The sequence below is a fragment of the Thamnophis sirtalis genome, unplaced genomic scaffold (assembly GCF_051295495.1).
Source record: "Thamnophis sirtalis isolate CommonGarterSnake01/CBP01778 unplaced genomic scaffold, rThaSir2_p1.2 scaffold_3, whole genome shotgun sequence".
In the NCBI taxonomy this organism is placed as follows: Eukaryota; Metazoa; Chordata; class Lepidosauria; order Squamata; family Natricidae; genus Thamnophis; species Thamnophis sirtalis.
This window is the reverse complement of record NW_028261383.1, coordinates 129,225,634-129,253,387: the sequence shown is the minus strand read 5'-3', so window position 1 is coordinate 129,253,387 and position 27,754 is coordinate 129,225,634. Positions and strand designations below refer to the sequence as shown.

The 27,754-nt window shown below is 42.9% G+C and overlaps 2 protein-coding genes across 4 annotated transcripts in view; one reads left to right on the top strand and one right to left on the bottom strand.

Moving 5' to 3' along the window:
• CCDC57 (coiled-coil domain containing 57) overlaps positions 1 to 2,233 on the bottom strand; it is a 106,524-nt gene extending 104,291 nt beyond the window's left edge. The window contains exon 1 of the mRNA XM_087710061.1: positions 2,180 to 2,233. The gene's annotated coding sequence lies outside the window, so the exon portion shown is untranslated. The remainder of the gene's footprint in view (positions 1 to 2,179) is intronic.
• Positions 2,234 to 3,609: 1,376 nt separating this feature from the next.
• On the top strand, positions 3,610 to 27,523 carry SLC16A3 (solute carrier family 16 member 3). 3 transcript variants are annotated; one of them, XM_087710067.1, is made up of 5 exons: positions 3,610 to 3,778; positions 19,056 to 19,301; positions 21,125 to 21,268; positions 22,610 to 23,377; positions 24,378 to 27,523. In XM_087710067.1, exons 2-5 carry the CDS (start codon positions 19,079 to 19,081, stop codon positions 24,635 to 24,637), a joined length of 1,395 nt encoding a protein of 464 aa, XP_087566193.1. In that variant the 5' UTR covers positions 3,610 to 3,778; positions 19,056 to 19,078; the 3' UTR covers positions 24,638 to 27,523. The 3 variants fall into 3 exon arrangements, with proteins under 3 accessions (XP_087566193.1, XP_087566195.1, XP_087566194.1); XM_087710069.1 differs by lacking the exon at positions 3,610 to 3,778 and adding an exon at positions 12,022 to 12,142; XM_087710068.1 differs by lacking the exon at positions 3,610 to 3,778 and adding an exon at positions 12,989 to 13,014.
• The last annotated feature ends 231 nt before the right edge of the window (positions 27,524 to 27,754 follow it).

Genomic DNA, 27,754 nt, shown 5'->3' with positions numbered 1-27,754 from the left:
TTGCCAGGAAATGCATCTCTCATGGCCAAAAGTATTGCCCATCGACTGTTTTACATCAGGACTAGGCCACGGCGAGATATTGAACTCTTCTCATTTGAGATACTTTTTGGAAAGTCACTTGATACTTTAAAAGGTCTAGATCCACAATCCCTAAGCTTAGAAAGGGGGGATATGGTGTTATGCTCTTATCTTTCAGCCCTGCATAAGAGACTACAGACTCTGTGGACACAGAGTGCCCTGACCCAGACGCTACCCCTGGAGGAAAACCTGCACCTATACGAACCGGGCAGCTGGGCGTGGATCAAACACTTCACCAGAACAACATCACTACAACCCAGGTGGACAAGACCCTACCAAATCCTGTTGACTACACAAACAGCCATGAAGGTTGCAGAAAAGGACTTCTGGATTCATTGGACTCACGTCAAGGCCACTGTCATAGACCACAGTGCTGACATCCCACCGATTAAGATAAAAGGGAACCCAGATACTCAACAGTGGACTTTGGAGGCTTTCTTCCACAAGGAGGAACAGTAAACCAACCTAAAAGACTCATTGCTTAAATCTTAATCCTTCTAATTTTACCTTTTAAAAAAGGGGTGGGGTGGGGTGGTTGTGGTTAGCTTAAAATGGGAAAAGGAAATATTGTGATAAATGTTTTTTGTTGTTGTATAATGTTAACTGTAACTCAAGTAACTGCATTTTTAGAACGAAACCTCATCCCAGAAAAAGGAAACATCTGGGAATACCTAGCAAAGGAAGTGCTTAACACCAGAGACTTCTGCCTAGAGAGTGGGAGATCAGTGAAAGATATCTTAAAAACATGCCTCATAGGGGTGGTAGTGGGACCCCAAGCCATTCACGACGACATTAAGCTTAGACACATTCCCATCACACCATCATATTCAACCATCTATGATTGGGGAAACGTCACTAAGACTAAAAACTTAGACATGTACACTCTACACATAGCAGCCGTCTCATTTTCACCCTGGTGTTTTAGGGTTGAGGGATGCCGAGCCCAAGGAGAGGTAGGCTGCACTAGCCTAAACAACACCGACCTCAAATGCAACCACACAGAAAACATTCCCCACTCCTATAGCTACGTGAGGCTACCCCATGGATGGTTTATGCTATGTGGATTGCAAGCCTATCCATATATACCGGCCAACTCCACAGGGGGGCCATGCACCCTGGGAAAGTTAACCATGCTCATGCCTTTCCTACAGAGGCAGTACAGAAGGGCCTTTCACTCCCTAGACCCAGACTGCGAATCTGAAGTATCCCTACTGACAAAAGCTGAATATGTTTCATTGGCAGTATCACTAGTGGGAGTGCCAGGGCTAACAGTGCGAAACTCCAGAAATTTGAATAGCCTGGCATGCACCCTAGCAAAAGGTTTAAATTCGACATCCCAAGCGCTGGCTGCCTTGAACAGAGAGCTGCGACAAGTTAGAGAGGCCACCTTGGAGAATCGCGCAGCAATAGACATACTCCTGGCAGGAATCGTCACAGCCTGTGTCATAGGAGCCCTCATGTGTTGTCTCTGTCATTGCATTCCCCCTTGTCTAGCCCGCTCAAACCCCACAAAGAACAAACAAACATCGCCAAGCAGCCCTCATGATGATCCAGATAGACCAGGACTTTCAAGTATACCCAGACGAGGCACCCAACGATACTGAGGGGCGAAAATAATTGACATCTATTATTTTGCCCCAGTTCAGAATTAATAAACACGCAGCCAGGAGCCATAGCCAGAGAAAACCACACATGTAGCCAGGAAAAGGTTACACTCGGTCACAAAAGAAACATGAGATGACAGGATTAGGAAAAGGGTAACAAAGTTGGGGAAAACCCCGAATCCAGCAATGACCAGTTAGATTAACAAAAACACAAAATCCAATTCCAAGATAACACAAACATCATGACTATTTACATAGAGCAGACACCTTTATATAAGCGCCCAAACAGGAAAACACCCTCCTCATGTTTTATGATAGGATTAGGCCAAGGACAAGGCACCGGATTTTGTTCATTTTCTTCATGAAGACAAGAGAATCAAGATCAGAGCAATCATCCAGAATAAAAGAACTTTTGTAAAATCCAAATTTACCCAATAGCCTGGAGCAAGAAAAACTGTCTAAAAGGGAAAACCAAACTGTATATGTGTGCTGCAGACCTGTGAGCTGTGTCTCATCCTTCCCGTTCTTTCTTTCTTCAATAAAACTCATAACTTCCAGGCAGCTGTCTTCTTTTCTTTTCGGTGGTGACTCCCGGCTGGGAACGGACCAGAAACTTTTGCCTTCCAACAAGGGAATAGTAACTTAGAATACAAACAAATTTTATCTTTTTCTTACAAGCAGAAGAATTTAATTCAATGTTATTTTATTACAGGCTTTAGCCAACAAATAAAACAAAACACAAGAAAAAACACCAAATAGGTTTTTTTTTACAGCAATTAATCTTGTTTTCCGCTATGGATTTCCTGTTAGAATCTTTAAGCTAAATAACTTAGCAATGTTGTCTTTGCCTGAAATTTTTTTTTACCAGCAAGTAGAATAAGTGGGGATTAAGTGGGGATTGCTGCTACAAGAGGTGCAGTATTGTATAAAATTTATAGTGTGAAAAACATCTACAATCATTTTTACCTCTTATGAACCACACATACTGTATTGTGATATTTGTGCCTGTAACAAGTGGACGTTGTTACAGCAAGCCCAAGTAAAGATCATTTTTGTAAAGCTGGGGAAAAGAACTGTCCTGCTTCCAGACAATTCTGGGTATTCTTAACCCAAACAAAATTGTGTAGCAATCTCAAGAAATCTCAACCTGAACTCATTCTTAACTACTCATGCCTTTTCTTTCTATTACTACCTTGAAAACAGTTTGCAGGACAAAGGGTTTTCAGTATTTTAGAAGATTTCTAATTTCTGCTTTTGATCTGGACATATCACAACAGGTTTGGATAGCTTGAATGTTAGCTTTCACATCTTTGCTACTGAACTAAATCTAATTCTGATTCTATACTTTTCTGCTATTTCCTTTGTCTGTTTTTCCCTTAGTTCAGTCTATGTACTTGCTAGTCCATGATAAAGTGTTCAAATAATCTATATGGCTCAGGATCATTCATGACGCCCATGGTTCATCTCTTTCTGATTGTAATCCATGTGCTCACAGCTTCTTTGACTTTCCTAATGCCCAGATTCCCACCATTGCTGCATATCCTGCTCCCCCCCCCCAATCCATCATTTCCTTGCTCTTCTGGTTGGTCCCATCCATTCTCAGCCCTAATGCTGGGCATCTCCGCTTGCTTGTTCTGATGACTTTCCGTCCATTCCCAGCATATGCCTATTACTCCATCCCCACCCCTAGTGGTTTGGATTTGGACTTGCCGAGACTCAGCTCCCAATCTTTGGTCTGATCTATCTTGTTACCCCACCTCTTCTTGTGATTCCCCAACTCGCTGTCCGCCTGTTCCGACTCGGGGAGGAGTAGGGTGGGGTGCGGTGGGGACTCTGCCTTTGAAAGAGCCTTCGGGAGGCGCTAGGACCCAACCTTCTGGCGATCAAGCTTGACTCAGGCGGGCAGTCTGTGACGTGGTTTACCGACCGGCTCGCAGCCGCTGCTCAGGAGGTACAGGCGTCAAATCGCCCCAGTACAGGAGACGCCACAGCCTGCAGCGCGCACCGGGACCGGCTGACCGTCTGAGCCTGCAACTGGAACTCGGACTCGGCCGTCGCCGCCACAAGTCAGGACGAGGGTACGGCGCGACTCCCAGGTAGCTACTCGCAAGAAGAGATGCTCGGTTTGGTGCCCTCTGGGTGGGGAGAGGTGTGGGGAGGTGTTGGATGGTCAGGTCGGGAGGTCGCCGAGCGGGTCTCGCAGGTGGCACCAACGCGCGAAATCCCCCTCCCCTCCCGCGTGCGCCTCAGGCCATTGCGGGCTGCCTGCCGGCGCCTACAAATGGGGAGCAGCCGGCGTACGTGCTGAGCGCCGCGTGGGCGCGCATGAGTAGTAACGGTGTATGGGAAAGAAGGAAAGCGATGGGACCCGGCGCGCAACTCGCCGCCTCCCTCGAAGAGTTGCTTCAGCTCAGCTCTCGGCGGCGCCCAGGGATGCTGAGCGGAAAAAGGAGGGAGGCGGCGGCCCTTAGAACAGGAGAGAGAGGGGGGCATTCGGGGAAAAGCTTCTGGGGCTTCCTGTGCGTCTAGAGCGCTCACTAGTGCCGAGTCCTCTCCAGCATCTCGTTTCCCGCCTCATGGCCCCCTCGCCCTCATGGCCCCAAGTCCTAATCGCCTTGGGGACTCCTCGTCTCTTGCTGGCCCCGTGGAGCCGCCCAGCCTCCCGCTAGCAAGGGGCATCGTAGCCACGCCGAGCTGATTCTCTCCGCCGGATTAGTCCATTCTCTTCTCTTCTTTTCCTTCCCGCGCGCATCCTTGGCCCGGGGAATGTCCTCTGGGGAAAGAGGCGCTCTCACCTCTTCCCCCTGTTCCTTTTGCTTTTTTCTCTCCATCGGCTTTTCCTGCGAGTTAGACCGGCCCAGGAAGAGCTTTCCTCTGGATGAGACAGGCGCCTGAGTGAGCCCACCTGTGGCCCCCGGGATCGCTAAAAGGAGACGGTGGAAGGTGTGGGGGGAGGGAGAGGCAATTGGGCACGAGGCCAAGGCCTGGATTGTCTTATTCTGTATGTTTCCTCTTGGAAAATGCATTTGTCTCAGAAGGCATTTCATAGTGCTGTACCTTCCAGTTTAAAGAGTGGCACTGGAAAAGGTGCCTTTATGGTCTTTTCTTGATTTTTGGGATGGATCCTACCACAATAGTCAAAAGGTTGCTAATCTCTCTCCCTCAACTGGATCGTCATGTTTGGAGAAGTTTACTTTTATCCGAGTCTTTTTAATGGTTATAATTTTTTTTCTTGTGTTAATTTATCTCTATGAACTGTATTTTTTCTATTTAATTGTCCTGTATTTGATTTAGTGCGGATTGCCCTTTCCATCCAGGAATCAAATCTAAGTTACTGGCTTCTTCTAATCCAGGGGTGGTGGTTGTTTTACATAACTAGGTCATATGCATGATACTGAAATGCCATGAGGGAAAACTGTCTAAATCTTTGGGACAGAATTAATACATTTACATTTCACCCATATTTCTAGGCTAGATTAATTTACTTATCAATTGGCTTATGTTATTGAGATAGTTATCCTATCTTGTGTGGAATTGATGGATATTTAGATTTAAATATAAAATCTAACAATGGAGGTGATATTTATTAGTAAGTATTTGTCACATTAGATTTTAGCTTTACACTAACACTAATTAGCTGGCTTGTAGCCAAATCCTCTAACATATGTTCACTTAGAAATCAAATAAGTTTGATGAGCGTTTCCAAATAATTATTTGAAGGTTGCAAAAGTGCTATTTGAAATGCAATGCTGAACAGAATTTTGAGAAAATAGATATATTTCTGGAGACTTTGGAAGTCCCCCCCCCCAAATTGTGAGTAGTAGATCATATCCATTATTCTAATAGAAGTGGAGAAGAATTATGGCCATATATTATGATTGGTATTGGTGTTTCTTTCAATGGCATGATGCCTGAAATAATGGGTTTGGGTCTTTTCAGTTTCTATGTCCCTTGACACTCAGTGCTCTTTTTGAAGGGTAAATTCTCAAGATGTACAGCTGCACAACTTATGACTCAGTCTAAAGTCCTGTTCTGCTCTGAGGGCTGCCAGTAAAGTGACACCCACAACAGTTCTCTTAGTGGTATTCAGTTCTCCCCATGAGTTTCTTTTGGATCAGGCAAACGTTTTTGCACGTGAGTAACTGCAATACCTATGAAACACAATCCACTAAGTCCAGGATGATCACTGACCTGCAGAACTTAATTTACATTTGCACCCAGAGCAGTTAATGGTGACTATGAAATGAGCCTGTTACTCTCATACTGTTGCCTCTGGGATTTAATGTTTAATCTGCAGAACTGATAGCTTTTTAAAAAATAGCATGACATATATAGCCCTGGTTCTGACCTACCAATTGTTTTTTTTTAAATTTGATGTTTTAAATATCTTATTGCAAAGCCAGTAAAATAAGGAATTGCTTTCTAGCTAATGCAATGCATCTGCTTGTTCCCTAATAGCAATCACTGGAACCTTTTAAACTTGCTACAGACTTTCTCTGCCTATTAGAGTAGAAGAACCTGCAGGAATTATTCAGAAAGGCTAAGCTTCTAAATTCCAGGATGGTATGGTGATCTGGCAGCTCAGCTTGTCTTAGAATGTTGAGTATAGTATGGGCATGCATGGAGTGTGTGCTCAGAAATAATACTGCTTTTTTATTGGATAACCTTTGTAGATTCCTATTATTAGTTTTCAGCCTATTAGTTTTCATTCTAGAAGAAGGATCAGAAATGGCAGTTGGAATAGGGCAACAGGATAAAATTCCAAATAATAAGAAAACTCTTATAATGGGCTAGACCAGGAGTCTGCAACCGTAAACACTCAAAGAGTCATTTGGACCCATTTCCCACAGAAAATAAAACACCGGGAGCCACAAAAACCTGGGTGGGTGTGGCAACTCAACATCATTCCCACCCAGTCACATGACCTCCAGCCACACCTACCCAGGTTTCATGACTCTCAGTGTTTTCTGTGGGAAATGGGTCTCCCTCTCCCTCTCCTACCCTCCCTCTCATTTCTGTTTTTCTCTTTTAACTCTCCTCTCTTCTTCCTTTCCTTCCTTCCCTTTCCCTCTTTCTTTTTCTTTCTCATTGAATGCGATAGCAAATCCAAAATAAAGTTATTAACTCTGGGAAATTGCTTCTTTGTAATCTTTTCATAGTGAACTCTTAAGTTGATAGAAGCTGGCAAGTTTGTACTAACAGCAATAACATATATATTTTGATTTCTTTTGAGTTTGACCATATAATACATGCAAAAATGCAATGTGCAGAGGCCGAAAATGACTGAAGGGTGGGGGCTGGTAGGTGAGCAACATTTGGCAACATTCGGTGTAAAAGATGCACCACAATTTTCACCCACTTTTAGAGGGAGGAAGTGCATTTCACACTCCGAAAAGTATGGTATATCTTGCATTCTCCATTTCAGAGTTTTTATAACGGTATTACAGATAGTGAGTACTTATGTTTTTAACAAGTTGCTTGAGGTTTGCTTTAATTTTTGCTGTTAAACTAAACATGATAATTCTAACAAAATATTTCATCTATATTGAACATTTCTGCAATAAAATTTTCTTCCTTAAGAAGACTTTGTTTTTACTACATCTGTCTTTCTAAACCTTTTATAAACAGTAGATGTTCTTTCCTTTTGCATCTTCTCCTAAAAGGTTATTGATTGTACAAGCAGCTTAGAAGGATGAGAAAATTCAGTTGTTGCCTGCCCATCGAAACCTTTGATTGAAAGAGCTAGAATTTGCAAAGGCACTTTAGAACCTATTTTGGCAGATAGTTTAGAGGTGTGAAGAAATAAAAGGCAGAGGTGTTTTAAGTGAGAGGAAATCTAAGAACTTGCAAGCAGGCAAATTTAGTTGATGAATTTAGATCCTCTTTGAAAGCATTTATTCTCAATAGAACAAACACTACGTTGCAGTGTTCCTGTATCTTCTAACAGGACCAGAAGCATAAGCTTATATATGTTACTGTTCAATTTGTAAGAGGAAACATTAAAAACCTGAAACTTTTTCCTGCTTTATTTTATAATTCTAAAGAGCTTACCTTTCAGGGCTGCCTTTCAGGCCACTGATTTGGGGTGCCTTTAAAGTGCACATAACATTTATTGTTATATTCCTTCTGTGAGCAGAGGATAAATCACTGGGAGGGGATCTTCTAGCTCAGGTGCCAATGTGGGTAGCAAATTGGGGGATGTGTTTCTTTGAAGTGTGCATTTGCATGTTTCTTTTGGGAAGAGGAAAGTGATCTGGGAGACATTCAGGAAATCCCAGAGCTGCAGACTAGTTTAGAATATTGAAAAAGCATGCCATAAATGACTTGAAATGGTTTTATTGCCAAATAAACTACTTTGTCAATTTAATGATCACAAATTGTGTGTGGCTTGAGGGAGTCTTCACTTTTTAATATTTTCTGATAATTTTCTTTCTTGAATTTTTAATTTATACGCTGCAAAGAAGTAATAATTGTAACTTGTGAATTCTATGTAATATTGAATAGAATTCTACATAAGTGCTATAATTTCTAATGTTATAGTGTGCTGTTTAAACATTTAGAAAGTGTAAGTCTTTGTTTCTAAGAGTACTTAGTATAAGCAGGAAGAGGAAGGTAAATTGTTTCTATTGAGGAACATATTTGCATACTGCAACTATTGTACCGGACAAATAGGTAGAGTATTTCCATCTTTGGAAAGAGTATGTCTGCAGCAGTTCTTGTGATTTATGGATTAAGTACATAGGGTGACTGGGTCATGCACACCTCTGAAACTCCCACAACTGAGTCAACATTGTTCCTTTCTTTATTTCTAAGGCAACAGTTGAGAGCATAAACATACTTTTGAGCCTGCTCTTTTATTTGAGGAGAAAGGTAACTTAAAATAATTGTACAATGGTTGTTTATATGTGCATATATAGTAGGACAGAGCTGTATGAACTTTTTGGAGTAAGCACTGGTGAGTGTTCTGAATGGGTGTAACAATTTATAGTCTCTGTAATTAAATACATAGGTGTCAAAGGATTCCATTCATCACATTATAGTTTTTTGCCTAAAAAGTAGTATTTGTATGTGAATAAAGCATGCCAAGAATGTTTTTAAGATTGTAGTGTGCTTTATAAGTATAATAGGAAAGGCAAACAGTATATTAAAAGTGCTTTTCTAGTATGGGTAGATTTTATATGCAAATAATAGACATAGAAAATGTGAATTTTTTTTGGTTATGTCTTGTCAGAGTTGGGCAGATTTGAGGCTAATTTAGTCTATTTTGTTTCTTTGTCACTAGGCTCTAAATTCAAGCCTGGTGCAAGAAAAATATTTACAATGAAAGCATTCTGAGCTTAAGTTTCTTTTCCCACACTTCTACTAAAGCATATCTCATTTCTCTTGAGTTTTCTTAATTCTAGCAGTAATATTTAGATTGGGAAAGATATCTTCTTACTTTTAAACCAAGGAAAATCAGAAATCTTTTAATTACAAACCACCATGTGATCTTCTATATAAAGGCAAATGAAATTTATGGGATAGCTGCCCAATGTCCAGTTAGAAGGATTGTGAACTTCTGATTTGGAGCAAGGATTTGAGGACTCAGATTGTTGGGGGCAATAGAGGGGGCTGGAAAGCGGGCTGGAAAGCAACAGGAAGCGGTATATAAGACTCTAAAGTGCTATTGCTGTTGCTATTTGGGACAGTCTTAAGATGCTTCCTTTACAAAAACCTAACTGGCCCCATCCTCCACGTCAGGGGCGAATTTAGCTTCCCCTCCTCTCTCTCGTGGCCTTGGGGTAGCGTTTGTCACAATGGGCTGATTTCCCCTCTCGTTACAAGCGTTACACTGTTAAGCACAAAAAGAGAGGAATAACGCAGTTGGCTGAATTATCAGCCAGATATGACCAAAAGCGCGAATCTGCCTGTTGAAGTAGTAGGGTATCTGCGGGAAATACCCACTGCTTCCACTCACAGACGAAGTTCTGTGAAGGGTCTTGTAGCGTCTTTGATAGGAAAAAGCTGTTGAAGGAGGCTTCCACTGGAGCGGAAGGGCTTTTGTAATTAGGGCTGCAAAAAGGGCGGGTGTCTGAGAAATAGTGGATTTTGGGATGTGAGACAAGTGTCATGAGATCACATTCTTGGGGAATCAAATTTGGATTGGGGAGGCCACACTGCAGCGCTCCCATGGGTTGGAGAATTTTATTAACAGCCCGCAAATCATGCAAAAAACGCCATTCACCAGATTTCTTTTTTATAACAAACACAGGGGTGTTATAAGGGCTGTGGGATATCTCTTTCCTCTTCCTCTCTTCACGTTCCCTTTCCCTCTTTTCACTTTCTCCTTCCCTCTCTTCATCACTTTCTCTTTACTCTCTACTGCCCAATCTGTCCCCATAATTTACCTACTTTCCTAAATAGGCGCAGTTCCCTTACTGGATCCCTTGCTCACTCAAACACACACACACACACACTCATACACGCACAAAACCATTTTTCTCCATTCCAATTCGGATCCTATAAATCAATTGCTCTGTGAAACATCTGTGAAAAAAAATTCAGGTGCTCAGGCATGAAAATGTCATCAAAGCAGTGGCTTTTTTCCAATGGGGCTAATTTAGAGTCAGATTGATATGGCGGCGGAAGGGAGAGGGGACGTCTTCTCTGCCGGAGGGGCTGGGGGAGTTGGTGGGGTCTCGGAGAGGGCCATCGCCTGGCCAGCAGGAGGGGCGATCTCGTAGTGCGAGGGAGGTGATTCCGAGGGCTTAAAAGCAGCCCCCTGCATATCTTCCTCATGAATTTGAAGGCATTTTACAAGAAGTCTCCAAGTAGTGAGAACTTCCGGCGGGGCTCGAGGTTCCTCATGGAAGTAAATACCCAATTTGATCCATAAGGAGACTTTAAGAGAGCCCTTCTCAGGGTAAATGGGACAATTCTTAGATGTAAGCCAATAGAGAGAGGAAATGTTTTTTCGGGGAAGCGGGCGACCTGCCGCTTGAGAAATTGCACTGGAGAATTTGGGGATATCCCGAAGCTCCTGCCTGAGCCTTCGAGAAGCCCGAGCCCATACTCACGATTTGGGAGGGTGCTCCGTTCGCTGACGGCCGGCCCTGGTTGCAAGACTTTGCCCAGTCGGGGGTGAGTGAAAGGCTGGCAACACAGGTAATCACGTCGGGGTCACCAAATGTAACGTAACCATCCTCTGCTACCAAATGTGATGTTCCCATAGTCGTCCATGTGGCCAATGTGGAGAAAAGACAGGACACAATCTTTCTCGGGATGGAGCGACCCAGATTGGGGGTCTGGGAGCCCCTTTTATTGAGATAGGACAAAGGCAGGAGGAGCAATAGCATGTGATTAAAAACAACCTGTAAAAGTACAATTTCTAATCTACTACTCAGGAAAGTTCTGTCTATATATTATCAAATCCTGGACGTCATTGGTAAGGCACATCTCAGGATGTTATGTTATGAACTATCAGGATGTTATGGAGTTTTGGGACTTTGTTTTCTCCTGTGTGGTTCAGCGTGGCTCTGCAACTATATTACAACAGGGTCTCATTACATTCTGTTTCTTTCCGGAGGTCCCTTAGGGAGAGCGAGGGAACAAAGCACCCCTTTCTTGTGAATGTCGGAATACAGGGAGGCCGTTCCAAAGACGGAACTCTAAAATACGCGGCCCCTGCAAAGGATGGCTGCAGTCAGTGACTTCTCCGCACCCCCTCCCCCCCCACTTCGTTTCTTGAAGTGTAACTTCTCCAGCCTGGCTCCAACGTTACTCCTCCCGCGTCTTTTCCAGCTAGCTTCCGCGCGCAATGGGTTAGCGCATGTCAATTTGGGGAGTGGGTTTTTTTGTTTTTTGTTTTGCTTTTGCCTGCAAAGGGCTACATCTGCGCTTGCTTGTCCTTCAGGCAGAGCTTGGCGGGGGTGGGGGGGCAGTTTGCCTTCCTTTTTTCTCCGCTCTAAGGTAGTATTCCCCGCCTCCAGCACAAGGCGAGCGCGTGTATTTTATCCGGAATCAGGGCAACCAGGGGGAGGGGGGAGGAGAGGGCAACAGCTCATCTGGCATGTCCTTCATTGTTGGCAGCCAATGGGCGGCCGTCCCTCCCTTTTGTTACGCCTGCGCGCTTGGATGGTGGTGGTGGGGCGTCCTGTGGGCTCAGAGTGATGGCAGGGCAAGTGGCTTAAGGTCTTTTCTTAAACCCAAAAGTAGGTGAGGCGACTGGTCACCGAAAGAGGCGGTGCACAAAAGCATGGCAACCACTGATTGCCATGGGCCACAATCAGTTCTTTTGTTTCCCATAGTGGCAACAGTAACAATAACACAATGCTCTCCATCCTTCCTTCAGGTAGCGAGAAAGTATTTTAGTGTGCTGTCCTCACTAGATTTATAAATGTTATCCAATCACCAATGCACAGATCTAGCCACAGCCCAGATGACTAAGTTAACACAGCAGGGAGAGTTGCGGGATGCTGCAGGTAAATTGCTACAGAGAAATCTTGCTTCTAGTCTCTGCCAGGCACTGTATTGTATGATTTCCATCCAATTCCATCTGATTTGCCTTAATGGGTGGCAAAACCTTACCAATATTACTGTAATCACTCTAGTTTTTGACAGTGGCTAAGAAGGGAGAATGTCCTCATCTAGCATTTAAAAATACAGGTAACCATAGAATGAACAAGATCAAACAATACTTAAAATCAACCATCCAGATATGACATTAAAAGGCGTGAGTGTTTTTCAGGAAAAATGTGATAAATTTTACCTGTCTGAGAAAACTGGAGAGAGAAAAAAATCAATGAAGTATTCTTTACCATTGAATAGGCCCTCTTGCAGTTGTTCTGCCTCTAAAGTCAGGGGTCTTACACAGCTGGGATTCCCCAAATGATCCAAGAAGGTTTTAGATGCAGCCATATGTTTATGTGCCCAGATAGAAGAGAAAGGTGAGCTGAGAATCTGAGAATTCCAGAGTTACAACTAGTATTCTGCGATCAGCCCTAGAATAAGCTAGAAATCAGTGGAACTGCTTCTTGCAGTTAGCACCTGTTAAGCAAGTATCTGCATTGTCATCACCATCAAGCACTCATCAGGTAGTCTTATATAAACCGTGGGTCTTCCCCCATTCAATGATTTAAAATAAATAGACTGAAATACTGTATACATGGAGAAATGAGCAATGGGAATATTTTTTACTGGCATCCCACTTTTGTAGCACCAAATTGTGCCTGAGGGTTGCTTTCTGTTGTGAATCTATTCTCCCCAGTCGTCAGCTATAGTCCAAGAGAAGCATTGCATTGCACCGCATAGTAAATTCTGAATAATCAGCAGTGTAACCTGTCTGTAAAAAAAGGTAAGTGCAATCTTAAGCAGAACAGAAATATGAGTGCCACTTCACAGAAAATAAAATTTCCTCTTCACTTTGCATAGGTCAGATCCTGCCTCAAGTATTTAAGAGTCAACTTGGACCCGTGTCCCTCATGGCTGGTTGCTAACAGCAGTGAGGTGACACGAGGCTGGATCCAGGCGGTTGTTACCGCCTCTCTTCGGGAGGGGAACTTCCCCGCCGCGCTAAAAGCGGCGGTGGTGAGACCCCTCCTGAAGAAACCATCCTTGGATCCAGCTGTTCTTAATAATTATCGTCCAGTCTCCAACCTTCCCTTTCTTGGGAAGGTTGTTGAGAAGGTGGTGGCCTTCCAGCTCCAACGGTCCTTGGAGGAAGCAAGTTACCTTGACCCCTTCCAGTCAGGCTTCAGACCCGGTTACAGCACAGAAACCGCTTTGGTCGCATTGACCGATGATCTTTGGAGGGCCAGAGATGGAGGACATCTCTCCATCCTGGTTCTCCTTGACCTCTCAGCGGCTTTCGATACCATCGACCATGGTATCCTTCTGCGACGACTGCGGGAGGTGGGAGTGGGAGGCACCGTGTTGCGGTGGTTCTCCTACCTCTCGGACAGGTCGCAGTCGGTGTTAGTGGGGGGGCAGAGATCGACCCCTAGGCCCCTAACATATGGGGTGCTTCAGGGTTCGGTCTTATCCCCCCTACTATTCAACATCTACATGAAACCGCTGGGAGAGATCATTCGTAGGCACGGGATAAGATACCATCAATATGCGGACGATACCCAGTTGTATCTGTCCGCCCCGTGCCAACTCAATGAAGCGGCAGACGTGATGAACCGAGGCCTTGGGGCCGTTATGGACTGGATGAGGGCTAACAAGCTTGTACTCAACCCGGAAAAGACCGAGTGGCTGTTGTGCTTCCCTCCCAACAATTCGACCAGTACTCCATCACTCAGGCTGGGGGGTCAAATTTTACACCCCTCAGAGAGGGTCCGCAACTTGGGAGTCCTCCTGGATCCACAGCTATCCTTTGACCACCACCTGACGGCTGTGACCAGGGGGGCATTTGCCCAGGTTCGCCTGGTGCGCCAGTTGCGACCCTACCTGAATCGGGAGGCTCTCACAACAGTCACTCGGGCCCTTGTGACCTCTAGGCTGGAATACTGCAATGTGCTCTACATGGGGCTGCCCTTGAAGAGCATCCGGCGACTTCAGCTAGTCCAGAACGCGGCCGCGCGAGTGATCGTGGGTGCACCTCGGTTCACCCACATAACACCTATCCTCTGCGAGCTGCGCTGGCTACCTGTCGATCTCCGGGTGCGCTTCAAGGTGCTACTAGTCACCCATAAAGCCCTCCATGGTAGTGGATCTGCGTACTTGAGAGACCGCCTTCTGCCAATTACCTCCCTGCGACCAATTAGATCTCACAGATTGGGCCTCCTCCGGATTCCATCTGCCAGCCAGTGCCGGCTGGCAACTACAAGGAGGAGAGCCTTTTCAGTAGTAGCTCCGACCCTTTGGAACGAGCTCCCCGTGGAGATTCGTACTCTCACCACCGTCCAGGCCTTCCGCATAGCCCTTAAGACCTGGCTAGCCCGTCAGGCCTGGGGACAAAGATAATCGCCCCTCCCGAATGATGAATGAATGTTGTTCAGTATTTTACTCTTTGTATGTCTATGTTATTGTTTGCATTCCCTCCCTGATTTTATGTAAGCCGCCCTGAGTCCCCTCAGGGAAAAGGGCGGCCTATAAATGTTAATAAACTCTTAAACTCTTAAACTTCATGGGCATGAAATTTAAGAAAAATGAGGGCAAATTAAAGTGGGCTAGGTGGAGAAGAGCAACAAAGATTGGACAAATCTTTCAACTTAATTCTTATAATTTTAAAGATCTAAAGACCTACCTTTCTCTGCAGATAATCTTATAATAGCAGAAATCTGAACTAGAATTCATGGGAATCCTAGAGGACTGGGCCTCTTAGAGACAGGGAAATAGATCAGATGACAGAATGTCTGGATGAAGGAACTGCCTTAAATCATTTCATGTGGTACAATATCAAATTCATGGTGATTTCAAAGTCACAATAGTGGCATTTGGAGCAGAATTTTAAGAATGCGATTTTCAAAGGAGGCTTACCACAAGTAGATAATCAATTTGATCATGAATATCAAATATTCTGTGCACAATCTACTAATGACATTTCTGCTGGAGTTGGCATGAAGTGGAATGGTTGCAGGTTAGGAATGAACAGCTGGCTGACAGCAGCTTTCTGCCTGGATGGATACGTTCCCATGGGAACAGAAACAGCTGAGGTCCTGCAATGCAATGCATGTTTTTACAAGGGGAGAGCATTTTCATAAAGTTCACCATGACTTATGAGGTGCTTTTACTTGTCCTCAGTAGATCTGTCTAGAAATATCAGGTAGATTAAGAGGCAGATGAAGTCATAAGATTTCTTCTCCCTGGAGAACATATCAATATCAGACAGCGCTTTCATTTTTGCTGTAAAGATTAAACCCTATTACATTATTGGAAATACAATTTTATTTATTTATTCAATTTATCCCAGCTTCAATCCAGAGGCGTTCTCTTGTCTAAAAGAAGCAGACATGTCTTAATAAAGCCAAGAGCTCAAGCATGGCATTAGATGTTTGCTTATTTATTAGGGCATTGTTCAACTCCCTGTAGCAGTGAAAAGGGACTTCATACAATCCTTTACTAGCCTTTTAATAGCTTTAATTGTCTTACTTTGGCCAACTGGCAGACAAATGCTAGCTAGACCAGAATAATACATTATGTTGGGTTGTAAAGAGATGGATTTAGATTACTTTTGTTGATAAAAACACCAATGTGAATTCAGAGCTTGGAAATGCGAATTCAGATCTTAGAAACCACTCAAGAAATGACAGCCTTTTGCAAGAAGGAGTGACTTCTTTGCATATTGCTTAAGAGCTTGCAGAATGGAAGGAAGGATGTGCTATATCACCAGTTCCTGCAATAAAACTATTCCCAGTACTTAACATAAATGTGAGCATCTTTTGTAGGGAAAGGGGACTTCAGTTAGAATGTGGCTACATGTACTCTTTATTTAATTTATCAGTCAGTGCATCAATTGTTGAAGCAACTCTCACTGGTAAATCAAACACAAGTTAAAATTTAAAACAGAAACATAGTACCATAGTATATAAAACAGATCCATAAGACTGTTGGAGCTGAGTTACAAATCACTCTGCCCTGGTGCCTGGTTGTTGTGGCTTTTCTGAAGGCCAGCAGGAATGGGGCTATATGACTTCCAAAGGAATGTTATTCCACAGGGCAAGTAGCAGATATTTCTACCATTTTAAATCATTGTGAAAAAGACACTGTGATAGTGATCCAAGTGGGAGCTAAGAACCTGGGAATCCAGGCTCAAATTCCCACCGAGAGATAAGGCTTCAACTGGGATGAGTTATGGCAATTACAAGATCTCATTGCTTTCATTGGGCTGATAACAACAACCTTGTACCCTAAGGTTCACCCCTTTGGAAATGTTCCAGTTAATGTAGAAAAAGATACTGGTTTGTGACATAATGCGGTGACACTGTTTTTGTCAGTCGGCAGTTCCACTGGGAAAAACAATACGCTACCTTCTGTTTTCTAGAGAAAAAGATGAAATTAAAAGCATACTAAATTAAGTAGAATGTCTGCTTTTGAATATTTTTAGATTGTTGAAGGTGGGTTGCTGTTTGTGTGTTTTGCAAGAGACAGAAGCTCAAAGCCTCTTGGCCATGTTGAATCAATAGCCATTTTTTTCAGGTAGGCCAGCAGTTGCTTGAATGTGTGCTTCATGCCCCACCTCTATGTGATTTAGGCACATTTCTTATCGCTGAATCTCTTAATGGTGTTTCAAGAGATGATGAAGGAAAAGTATGTCAGTGTTTTCCTTCTGAAAGGGCAGGGTACAGCAATAGATCGGCTTTAGTAGGCTTTGCCAAATTTATTTCTGGAGCTTGAATATGAAATTGTTTTTTTTCTGAGTGGCTCAGGGTGAAGCCTAAATGTCACAGAGCGGGCTCTGGATAATAGGATATTCAGTTCTCAGCTGTCTAGACAGCAAGTTGGCTCCCCCTCTGATTTTGTTCATGTCTTGGATAAAATATTTATTGCCAAAATCAAGCAACAGGAACAATATGTCGTTGTAAACAAATTTTTTATAAGAAGCTGCTTGCATCCGTTTCTGACTAGCAGCTTCTACACAATAGATGAACACATTTCCTAGCACATATACTCTCCAGCCATGGAGTGGATGATTCTTTGAATTGAGAATGTTGATTCTGTGGAAAAGAAAGTAAATAACCTAGGGAAACAAAGGCTTCATCTAAAGTACCAAATAAGTAATTCCAGGAACTGATGCTCGGATCTGTGACCTGTTCCATAAAGCTGGTCAGGGGGCTGCGATTTCTAATAATTAATAAAAATTTAGGGCTTGTGATAATTTTAATCAGCAGAGAAATACCATCCTCTTTCTCTTTTATACATACACACATTTGTTAAATATACATACATACACTATCTACACATACATGCATGTGCGTACACACACACAGACACACACACACACTGGTACTTTGATACTCATCATTAATTAGTTCCAGGAGGTGCAATGAGTACCAAATAAATTTTTTCCATAGGGCCTGATGGTGAACCTATGGCATGTGTGCCACAGGTGGAGCCATATCTGCCAGCACGTGAGCCATCAGCTCCAGGCAGCATGCGCATGCTGGCCACCTGACTTTTGGCCTTCCGGATGGCAGGGGAGGCCATTTTTGCCCTCCCCAGACTTTAGAAAAGCCTCTGGAGCCTGGGGAGGGTGAAAACGGCCTCCACAGGCCCTACAGAGGCCAGAAACAGATCGTTTCTGAATTTCTGGTTGGCCTGTTGGGCCTGTTTTTCACCCTCCCCAAACTCCGGAGGCTTTTCTGAAGCCTGAGGAGGGCGAAAACTCCCCCCCCCAATGTAGGGGAGTTATGTGCACATGTGCTGGGAGTTGTGCGTGCATGCACAGGTGGATGAGGCATATTGCATTGTGGATGTGGGGCACGGACGTGCCCCCCATCATATGCACACGTACAATTTTGGCACCTGTTTACAAAAAAGTTTGCCATCGCTGCCATATGGAATAATATAGTGCTGTGATGATGAACCTATGGCACGGGTGGCACACAGAGCCATTTTGCCTAGCTTGTGCAGCGTCATCCATTCCTCTTCTGGGTTTCTGGCATGCATGGATGCACGATGATCACCTGGCCTTCATGCACGTGGAACTGCTGGAAACTGGAACGTTTTCTAGCGTGGGCATATATACCGGCCAGCTGATTGTGCGTGCCTGTGTTCCAGTAACCAGAAGACTAGGTGGCCACTGTGCATGCGCATGCTTGAGACTAAACATTCATTTCCCAGTGCATGTATGCCCCTTTGCAGCTCCTCATCCGGGTTGCATGGTTGACAAGCACTCGCTCCGAAAAGGTTATCCATCACTGATATAGTGAGTCACAAGGAAGCTGACAAGTTCAAGCTTGTCTGTTGAGTACCAAACAAATGATGAATATCGGAACAAAATTTCCTTTCAAAATGCATTCATAATCAAATTCAATGAGTTTCAAAGTATCTGAGTACCATGGTAAGACTATATACGTATATATATTTAAAACTACTAAAAAGCGAATCATGAATTAAATACAATCTGTATCAGTCTCTTGTTTTAAAGAAAGTTCTTGCAACACTTTTTTGTCTTGTCTACATTTCCTGGTTTTGACATGCAAATCTTGTGTAGAGTGTGTCTGCACTGTGTACTACAGCTGTTCAAATATATATGATTAAAAAAAAAAGCCTGGGTGATAACTGGACAGATGTACAATTTGAGCCTTCTAGCTCAGAAAAAGCTAACTGGCTTTCTATGATAAATCCCTTTTATGCCATCTACCATACAAAATATAGTTTTAACTGTGTAATATTTTCTCTTTTTCCTGCTGGACTATATAATTCTAATTTCTACAAATTATGTTTTAGGAAACTCCTAAAATCTCATCATCATGGGAGCTGTGGCGATCGATGACAGTCCATCTGGAGTTAAAGCCCCAGATGGTGGCTGGGGCTGGGCTGTACTCTTTGGGTGCTTTGTCATCACTGGATTCTCCTATGCCTTTCCGAAGGCCATGAGTGTTTTCTTCAAGGAACTTATCCGGGAGTTTCATGTTGGATATAGTGACACAGCATGGATTTCCTCTATTTTGTTGGCTATGCTTTATGGAACAGGTAAGCAGCTGGGAAATCAAAGACACATCTCATTTTTTTAGAGTACCGTAGATTAGGGAATACAGGAGGGTCAGGAAGAACAGACTCTTCGTCCTCCGAGAACCCCATGTCCTGACGAGGTTCCTTGCCTAATACTGATCCCTCGCTAACCACAGAGGGAGAAGGGGGCCTAGTAGGCACATGTCTCTACACAGAGGAAAGATCCCTAGGTTGTTGAAGGGAATGGGAGGCCCTATCCCTAGGCGGGGGGGGGGAATTTCCTTTGGTTGAGGGCTGAAGTAACCCCCTTTAAGATGGCGGAGATCAGCCTTTTGATGCTCTCGGGCAATAATCTACATTTTCATATTCATCCTCATATTGATCTGCCAGTGGCTCGAGGGGAGCTAACGCCTGATGAGGAAGACACCCCCTGGAGGAACCTTCCAATGGATCCTCAGCATCCTCCTGGACCCCTTGTTAGAAGTGGGAGGGAAGGAGAGACCTCCATGCCCCTTTGCCTGATGGGTCAATTAGGGGAGACAGAGGGGGGGAAAAGACTAAAGCCCCTGGGGGGAGAGCCCGATTGATAAGATCCCGGCCTTAATGGGGACTGGGACCTACTGTGGGAGCTAGGCCTGGGGACCAGGGCCTGCTGTTCTGCCCTGGCAATCCTCTTTTCGAGACACACTGGCGTCTTAACTCGTCCCTCTGGGCTGCCCTTGATGGTCTTTGAGCAGCAGAAGGTCTGGCTGCTGCTGCCCTAGTTCTAGGGCCTTCCATAACCCCAGATGTGGCTTCAATGCGGCCTTCCCTCTGGGCCTGTGATTCAGCCATGCAGCCACTCATGCATCTGAACTCTATGGGTTTGCCTGGAGACACCTGCCGGTGCAGAGGCCTTGCGGGTGAAGAGTGGAACCCTGGAATCTCAAATGTCGGCCTGAACCTGGCCGCAATTGCAATGAGTCCCAATTAGTGCTCAAAATGGCCGCCTCCATGTGCGTGCTTTAAAATGGCCACTGGCGCTTCGCTGCACCTTCCAAATGGCCTGTGATCTCCACCACGCCTTGTTTGGACAGCCATGGCTCAATAAAAGGGCGCACGGCTGGGAAAAGGAATCGCCATCAGTCCAAGCGGCGCTACGCGCTTTGGAGCTTTACCCGCATAGCTGCTATAAGAAGCCCGACACCCCCGTAGTTCCAGGAATCAGTTGGAGCTCCTAGAACCATGAGAGGAGAGCGGAAAGCCAATTAGCTCTCTCTCGGGACACTGCAGGACAGAGGACCCTGTCCCTGCGCAGCAGCAGCTGTTTTTGGAATTTGGAATGACCAATTGATCTAATCAGTAGAATTTTTAAAATTTACCTAATTTCTCACAGAATACTGGAAACCAAAACAGTTGTTTGGACCAAAGACTGAGAGAAACTGAGAGCCAACAGGGAAAAGAGATGTTAAAAGAAATTTCCCTCAGTCTTTGGACCAATCAGGCTTTTGGAATATCCCATGTGTGGCCCCTCCCTTGAGTCTACTGGAAAATCAGTGTGTGTGTGGGAGGGGGGGAAATCACCCTTGCTAAATAAATAGCACATAGATTTATATACTGCTCCGTAGTGCTTTTACAGCCCTCTAAGCTGTTTAGAGAATCAGCCTATTGCCCCCAACAATCTGGGTCATTTTACCTGCCTTGGAAGGATAGAAGGATGAGTCAACCTGACTCCTCCAGCATCAACTGTTGACCCAGAAGTATTCTTGCCAAGCTGACAAAGGCCAGAGAAGAAATACAAAATGCCACCATTATTCTGGGCATGTTACATAACAGGCATTTAAGCACCTGTTTATTTTCTTCAGGTCCCCTATGCAGTGTGTGTGTCAATCGGTTTGGCTGCCGTCCTGTAATGTTGGCTGGAGGCTTCTTTGCCTCAGCTGGGATGATCATTGCTTCCTTCTCCACTAGTATCATTCACATCTATCTTTCTGTTGGTGTCATTACTGGTAAGTAAAAGCAAATGTCTTTAATGTATTGGCAGGCAAAGGGTTAATTTAGCAGTGTATAGTGATGGCATGTAATCCCATAGGTGCTTTTTTCAAGAGGCAACTGGACTTCCTTGTTTTTCTTTGAAGACGTTTCGCTTCTCATCCAAGAAGCTTCTTGGATGAGAAGTGAAACATCTTCAAAGAAAAACCAGGAAGTCCAGTTGCTTTTTGAAAAAGCACCTATGGGACAGCCATGACTAAGACTCTCCATAGACATGATGGCGTGTAAGTGGGAAAGAAAGGCTGTGTAACCTCCTCTTTGATGTTCTCCTTTTGAATGTGCAGGGAGACTTATTTAACAGTAAGAGTTGGAAGGGACCTTGGAGGGAATCTAATCCAACCCCGTCCTCATGCAGGAGACCTGTACTAGGGTTTGGAATCGCCAAGTTGCCAACCTTTTTGCAGCAGAACTCCCAAATGCACATCATGGTGATCATAAGATAGGACGCAGCTTCTCCAGTGATGGGATTCAAACATTTTTACTACCAGTTTTGTGGGCTTGGCTTGGTGGGTGTGGCGTGGCAGGGGAAGGATACTGCAAAATCCCCATTTCCTCCTCACCCCACTAACCTGCTTTCCAGCTCCGTATTCCTGTGCAGGGCAGCAATCATTTGGGAGGCTGCAATAGACCGACCATCAGGTGGGACTTGGAGGCAGAGAATAGATTGGGGGTGGGGCTAGTCAGAGGTCGTATTTGCCGGTTCTCTGAACTACTCAAAATTTCCACTACCAATTCACTAGAAACAGTCAGAACCTGCTGAATACCACCTCTGAGCTTCTCCCTACCACACAGCCTCCCCATATCCTCCATCTTCCAAAGCAATCCTTGGTAACATCCATTCTTCACGCCTTGCTCTCCTTCCTTCAAGCAGGCCGTAGGGCCAGATGCACAAGACTTTGTTCTGCACAATACTTTGTTCTGCCTGACCAGCATTTCTCTTTCTTTCTTCAAATACATATATGGGGTCTCTCTTGTTTTTGTTTTTCTAAATTAGAATGTTTATTTTAATACAGACACCAAAGGAACTTACATTACCATGTCCATAAAAACAAAAACTAATCATTTATTCTTAGACCCCAGTGTCAGAAACCTTGATCTATATCGGCAGCTCCATATTTCCTTCTATCTAAATGTCAACATATATTCAGCCCACAATGATAAAGGAGTGTAACATTTTTTTAAATATCTTGAGAGAGAATTGATTGCCTGGATCCTTTGTGCAGTTAAGCCCATTCTACTCGTTTTAAACACTGAACTTGATTAGTGTTTTAAATTGTGTCCTTTGTTTTTTCCTCCAGGATTGGGCCTGGCCCTTAATTTCCAGCCATCCCTTATCATGCTGAATCGCTACTTTAGCAAAAGACGGCCTTTGGCCAATGGGTTGGCTGCAGCTGGAAGCCCTGTGTTCCTCTGTGCTCTTTCCCCCCTGGGGCAGATACTGCAGATTAAATATGGATGGCGAGGGGGATTTCTCATCTTGGGGGGGTTGCTTTTGAACTGTTGTGTCTGTGGAGCTCTGATGAGACCTTTGAAAGGTCCCAAAAAACAAGAAGCTTTGAAACCAACCGAGGAACAAGCTAGAAAGAAAAAGCTATTGGATTTCACCGTTTTCAAAGATCCTGGCTTTGTAATCTATACAGTGGCTGCGTCCATTATGGTGCTAGGCCTATTTGTACCTCCAGTTTTTGTAGTGAGCTACGCTAAGGATCTGAAGTATGAGGACACCAAATCCGCTTTCCTTCTGACAATTCTTGGCTGCGTGGATATTTTTGCTCGACCTCTTTGTGGAATACTGGCTGGCTTGGACTGGGTTAGGCCCCGCTGTGTCTATTTCTTCAGTTTTGCTATGCTTTTTAATGGTTTCACTGATCTCATGGGCTCCTTTTCTTCCGATTATGGTGGCCTGGTGGTGTTCTGCATCTTCTTTGGCATTTCCTATGGAATGGTTGGTGCTCTTCAGTTTGAAGTTCTCATGACTATTGTTGGTACACAGAAGTTTTCAAGTGCCATTGGCTTAGTTCTTTTGGCTGAGGCAATGGCTGTTCTAATTGGACCACCTTCAGCAGGTAAGTACTCCAGTTAATTAACAAGATCAGTTGTTCAATTTTTATGGAAGGGGGGGGAGATGAACTCAGGGAAAGAATAAGAACTTTGAAACTCCCACTCCGTGTGTTTTATTATCCTCTTTTATATTTTCTCTGCTGTTGTCTTAAGAATTAGAGGTCAATTTGCTCTTCTGTTCTCTTGCATGCAGATTAACATAATTGAAGGTCAAAAGCAGGAGCATTTACTTATTTATTAAATTTCCAAAGCCCCCCCCCCCCCAATCTCAGTCAGTGACTCTGGGCTGCTTACCATTCAATTTACCTTAGAAATGGGATACAAATAGAGGATTGTTTCAATCCAAGCCTCAAAATAAAGAGCCAAAAAGAAGAACAAAAGAGTGGCAAGATGTGGATCGGGTGGTCCATCTCCTAATTAGAATTAAATAGTAGGCAATTTGGTGTGTGTATATGTAATGAAATAACTCTCCACAACTTCTATTCTAAATTACATGACCAAGGAAAATAATACTGTACCTTCAAACTTACTAGAGCAGAAGAAATGCAAAAGCAGAGAATGGAGCAGGGATCAAAGTGTGTGAACTAAATGCAATTTGTGTGCAGCCTATTCGAATTGCCGTCTTAATGCATTGAAAATGAAGAACTCAAGAGAAAGCTAAATTATAGAATTTAAAGAAATATTTCTTTCCCAAAAAGAGCATACATAGTTCTGTGATATTCTGACAATATAGCCTAAAGGGAATTGTTTCAAGTTGAGGTTTTTCAATTTGTAAGTCAATGATTTCCATGAATATTGCATATTAGCATATACAAGCTAAGTTCATGCTGTCACCATTGCTTCTTTATTCCTCTCCCATTAACCTTTTCACTAAGATTGTATCATTAGATTATCCAACAAGTTTCTCCAAAACGTATTCACTTCAGCTTTCTAAAATGACTAAAAAAGCAGTAACTCTAGATTTAACTGACTATGCTGTTAAAATATATGAATTTTCTATTTCAGGCAAACTCCTGGATGCAACTCATCAGTATAAATATGTTTTTATTTTGGCTGGTATTGAAGTCGTTACCTCCTCTGTGGTGCTGGCTTTAGGAAACATCTTCTGTATCAAAAAACCTGCGGAAACAGACCAAAATCATCCTGAAAGGGAAGGGTTAAATCAACTACCTGGACAATCCAAAGTGGACTCTATTGAAGTGGAACGTTTTCTGAAAGATGAAAAAAATGGGAAAGTTGTAACCAATCCAGAAACATGTGTGTGAATGTTACCAGAAATGAATGCCAAACATTTAGAGAAAGATTCGGAAACTTTTAATATTTGTATTTATTTTGGTAATAACCTTTGCTTAGGATTGGGCCATTATGTTTGGGAAGTAGAGATCAACAAGCTCATGCAATCACTTCTTGGAAGCTGATTTGTTAGGAAGCTTTTCTCCCTGTTTTAAAAGAAGGGTTGATCTTCAAGTTAATTTGCTTGGGCATAACTACTGCTGTAAACTAACCCATGGCCTTCTAAACACACATAGGGATCCTGCTTTGCCCTACCAGAAAATGTTCTCTGGGATGGAAGTATTTTATCTAGAAGAATGAATGTGTAAGTGTTCCTGTAATGTTCCTGGCATACTTGTCTTCGTATCTGTAGAACCTCAAAGTATCTTCCATAATTGTGTCTGATTTAAAGGGAATAATTACCAAGAGATCAACCCTATTTTTAATCTTATAGGATATTGACTTTTTAATAATTTTGGTTTCACCAATATATTTTTTATGTATTCATATGGTTTGAATCATCTTTTTTTACTTTAAAGATTATATGCAGAAGAAAGTTATTGTGATGCTTCCTGGGGGGGGGGGGATATCAAACAACTAATCTCAAAATGGGGGTCAAAACAGAATGAATTGTGATTAGATTTTATAGGATAACAGACTGAAGAGCTATTTCAGTCTCTCCAATTGCCTGCTGATTTTCAACTTTGACTGCAGGCTCTTATGAACATGCCTTACATTAATGATTTGTAAAACTTTCTATGACCCAGGAACAGCAGATAGGTATGGATTGATACGTTAGCTCTCAACATTTGTATAGTGACAAAGGAGTATATATATATTTTGTCTTGCCGTATTTTTATAAAGTAGAAAAAATTATTTCTAAACATTTTATCCTGCCCATTATATAAATCACAAGGGATTAATGGAGTTGGCAGCTTCGATGACCTGAAGAAAATAATGTGAGGAAATAATGTAGCTTAGGAGAAATAAATATTTTTGTCACCCAAAGTCTTCTAAGAAACATTCATACTGCAACCTATGCTTTCCATTGATTGAGGTAGGGGAAACTGGCCCCACAATGTTGCATTAGGGGGCAAGAGTGGATGAGTTTTCTTCACAAGCAAAGAACTCATGAGATCTCTCTATTCTGACGGACACCAATGGAAGCAAAGTTATTATTCATGTTTTATGTTAATTAAATGCATTGATTGTCCATTGATCCCAATGAAGATGGACTTTTTCTGCTCTTCTGAACAGTTCTTTAAAGTGACCTGTTGACTTTGAAGACTAATTATGGTATTCCATAGCTAAGCTGCAAAATTCCATATACCCCCTAGAGGGCTGCTAAATTTTTGTATCTGTTTGCTACCATCCAGTGGATATTTGAGTCTTTCAAAAAAAATTCAGAGAACAGCAGGTTCTTAGTCGTAAATGAATTAGAAAGAAAAGTTAGAAGTTTCCTGAAAGGTCAGAAGATATAATGTCTGGTCCCTGTGACTGACCCAGATTGAATCCCGTAACACTATCCTGGGACACATATATTCGCCTTCATTCGCTAAATGAATTACTTTCTCTAGATAAAGTAGTCAAATAAGTTTATGCATTACTTGAGTTATGTACTAAATTCAACCCAGTATTATACCAACTAGGCAAGGAGAGCAACTTGGCAAAAGTATTTGTGCCTAGTTCCTGCCATAGAATTGGATATTTCCAGTCTTACAATAATTTTAGATTCTAATGTCTTTCAACCCCAATCAATCTGGCCACAAAAGAGCGGGTCCCATTATCTCGAGAATGGCATGTTGTCCACCATTTCTGCCTATCATACACATGTGAAGGAATATATGCTCTGAAGGAAAGTTTGTTTGTAATACTCCAGTCAATACGGTGACCTTCAAATGTTATGCAATTATGATTCCCAGTCGATTCTGGAAACTAATTTCAACACCACTGGAGGGAACCAAATGGGAAAAGACTGCTTTAGTAGTTCACTAATGTCAGGAGAAAAATGTGCTAATATCTTCATGTTTACCTGGGAACACTGGAAATGATTAGTAGTAGAATTTTGTCAGTTTTTCTACCGGCAGACAATTTGTGTAGAATAATTTATCTTGTTATATTTCTTGCATCTTAAATCCAAATTCTTATTTCTTATGTTGTTACCAAAGATAAAACATGTTTCTTTAAGATATTTCAGTAATATTAAAATACCAAACAGAAATACTGTCAGATCTGGCCAATTTCTGTCATAATATTTAACCCAAAGTTTAAATCTGCTTACTATCTCATACTGTTACTTTTGACAGAAACTTCATTTTTGTGTGTGTCTTCAGTAGCAAGGGCATATGGTCAAAGTCTGGCAGAATTATAATATAGAATTTGATCAATATTTGCTTACACAGATTGGAAATATAAATCAACCTTTTTTATGAAATAAGATGTTATGGTTCAGTGTTATAGCAGCTTATAGAGCAACTCAGATGATGCTAAAATGCTGCAATAATATCGAGCAAATACCATTGTAATGTATTTGAGTCTTGACAACCAACCTAAGGTTGTTAAGTTATGGCATGTGTATGATGACATTAACATATGCCATCACTTCCTCCCCCTCCTGGCCATGGACAACTATGTTCAAGGTAGCAAAATGTTACTTAGGTTGGAAAATTATTGCATTGCTTTCAAAGGCAATTCAAAACTCAACCTGGCCTCAGAAAAAGTTTCATAAGAATTGCAATAAATGGATCATGATAAAGGTCACCCACCTCGTTCAACAAACACAAAACATTATTGTGCCCTTTTTCATATACTTGGATGTAGTGAGAAATGAATGTTTGGTGTGTATCTCCATGTAATTGAATTAAACCCAATTTAAAAGGTGTGAGTCTCAGGTCTTTCAATTTTATTTTTCTGTGCTTTTTTGTGTACCCTATTTGTTTGAGAAGGTACTGCTAATTCACCTGTGTGGAAGGATTTTAGTGTTCCCCTGTTCCCGCAATGAATGAGAAATTCTACATGGCGTGTATTTCCATGCACATAGCACTGGATCTACGTGCCTGGATTTTCTGTAGTAATCAAAAACATCAACACAGACCCTGTAAGTAAGCTGT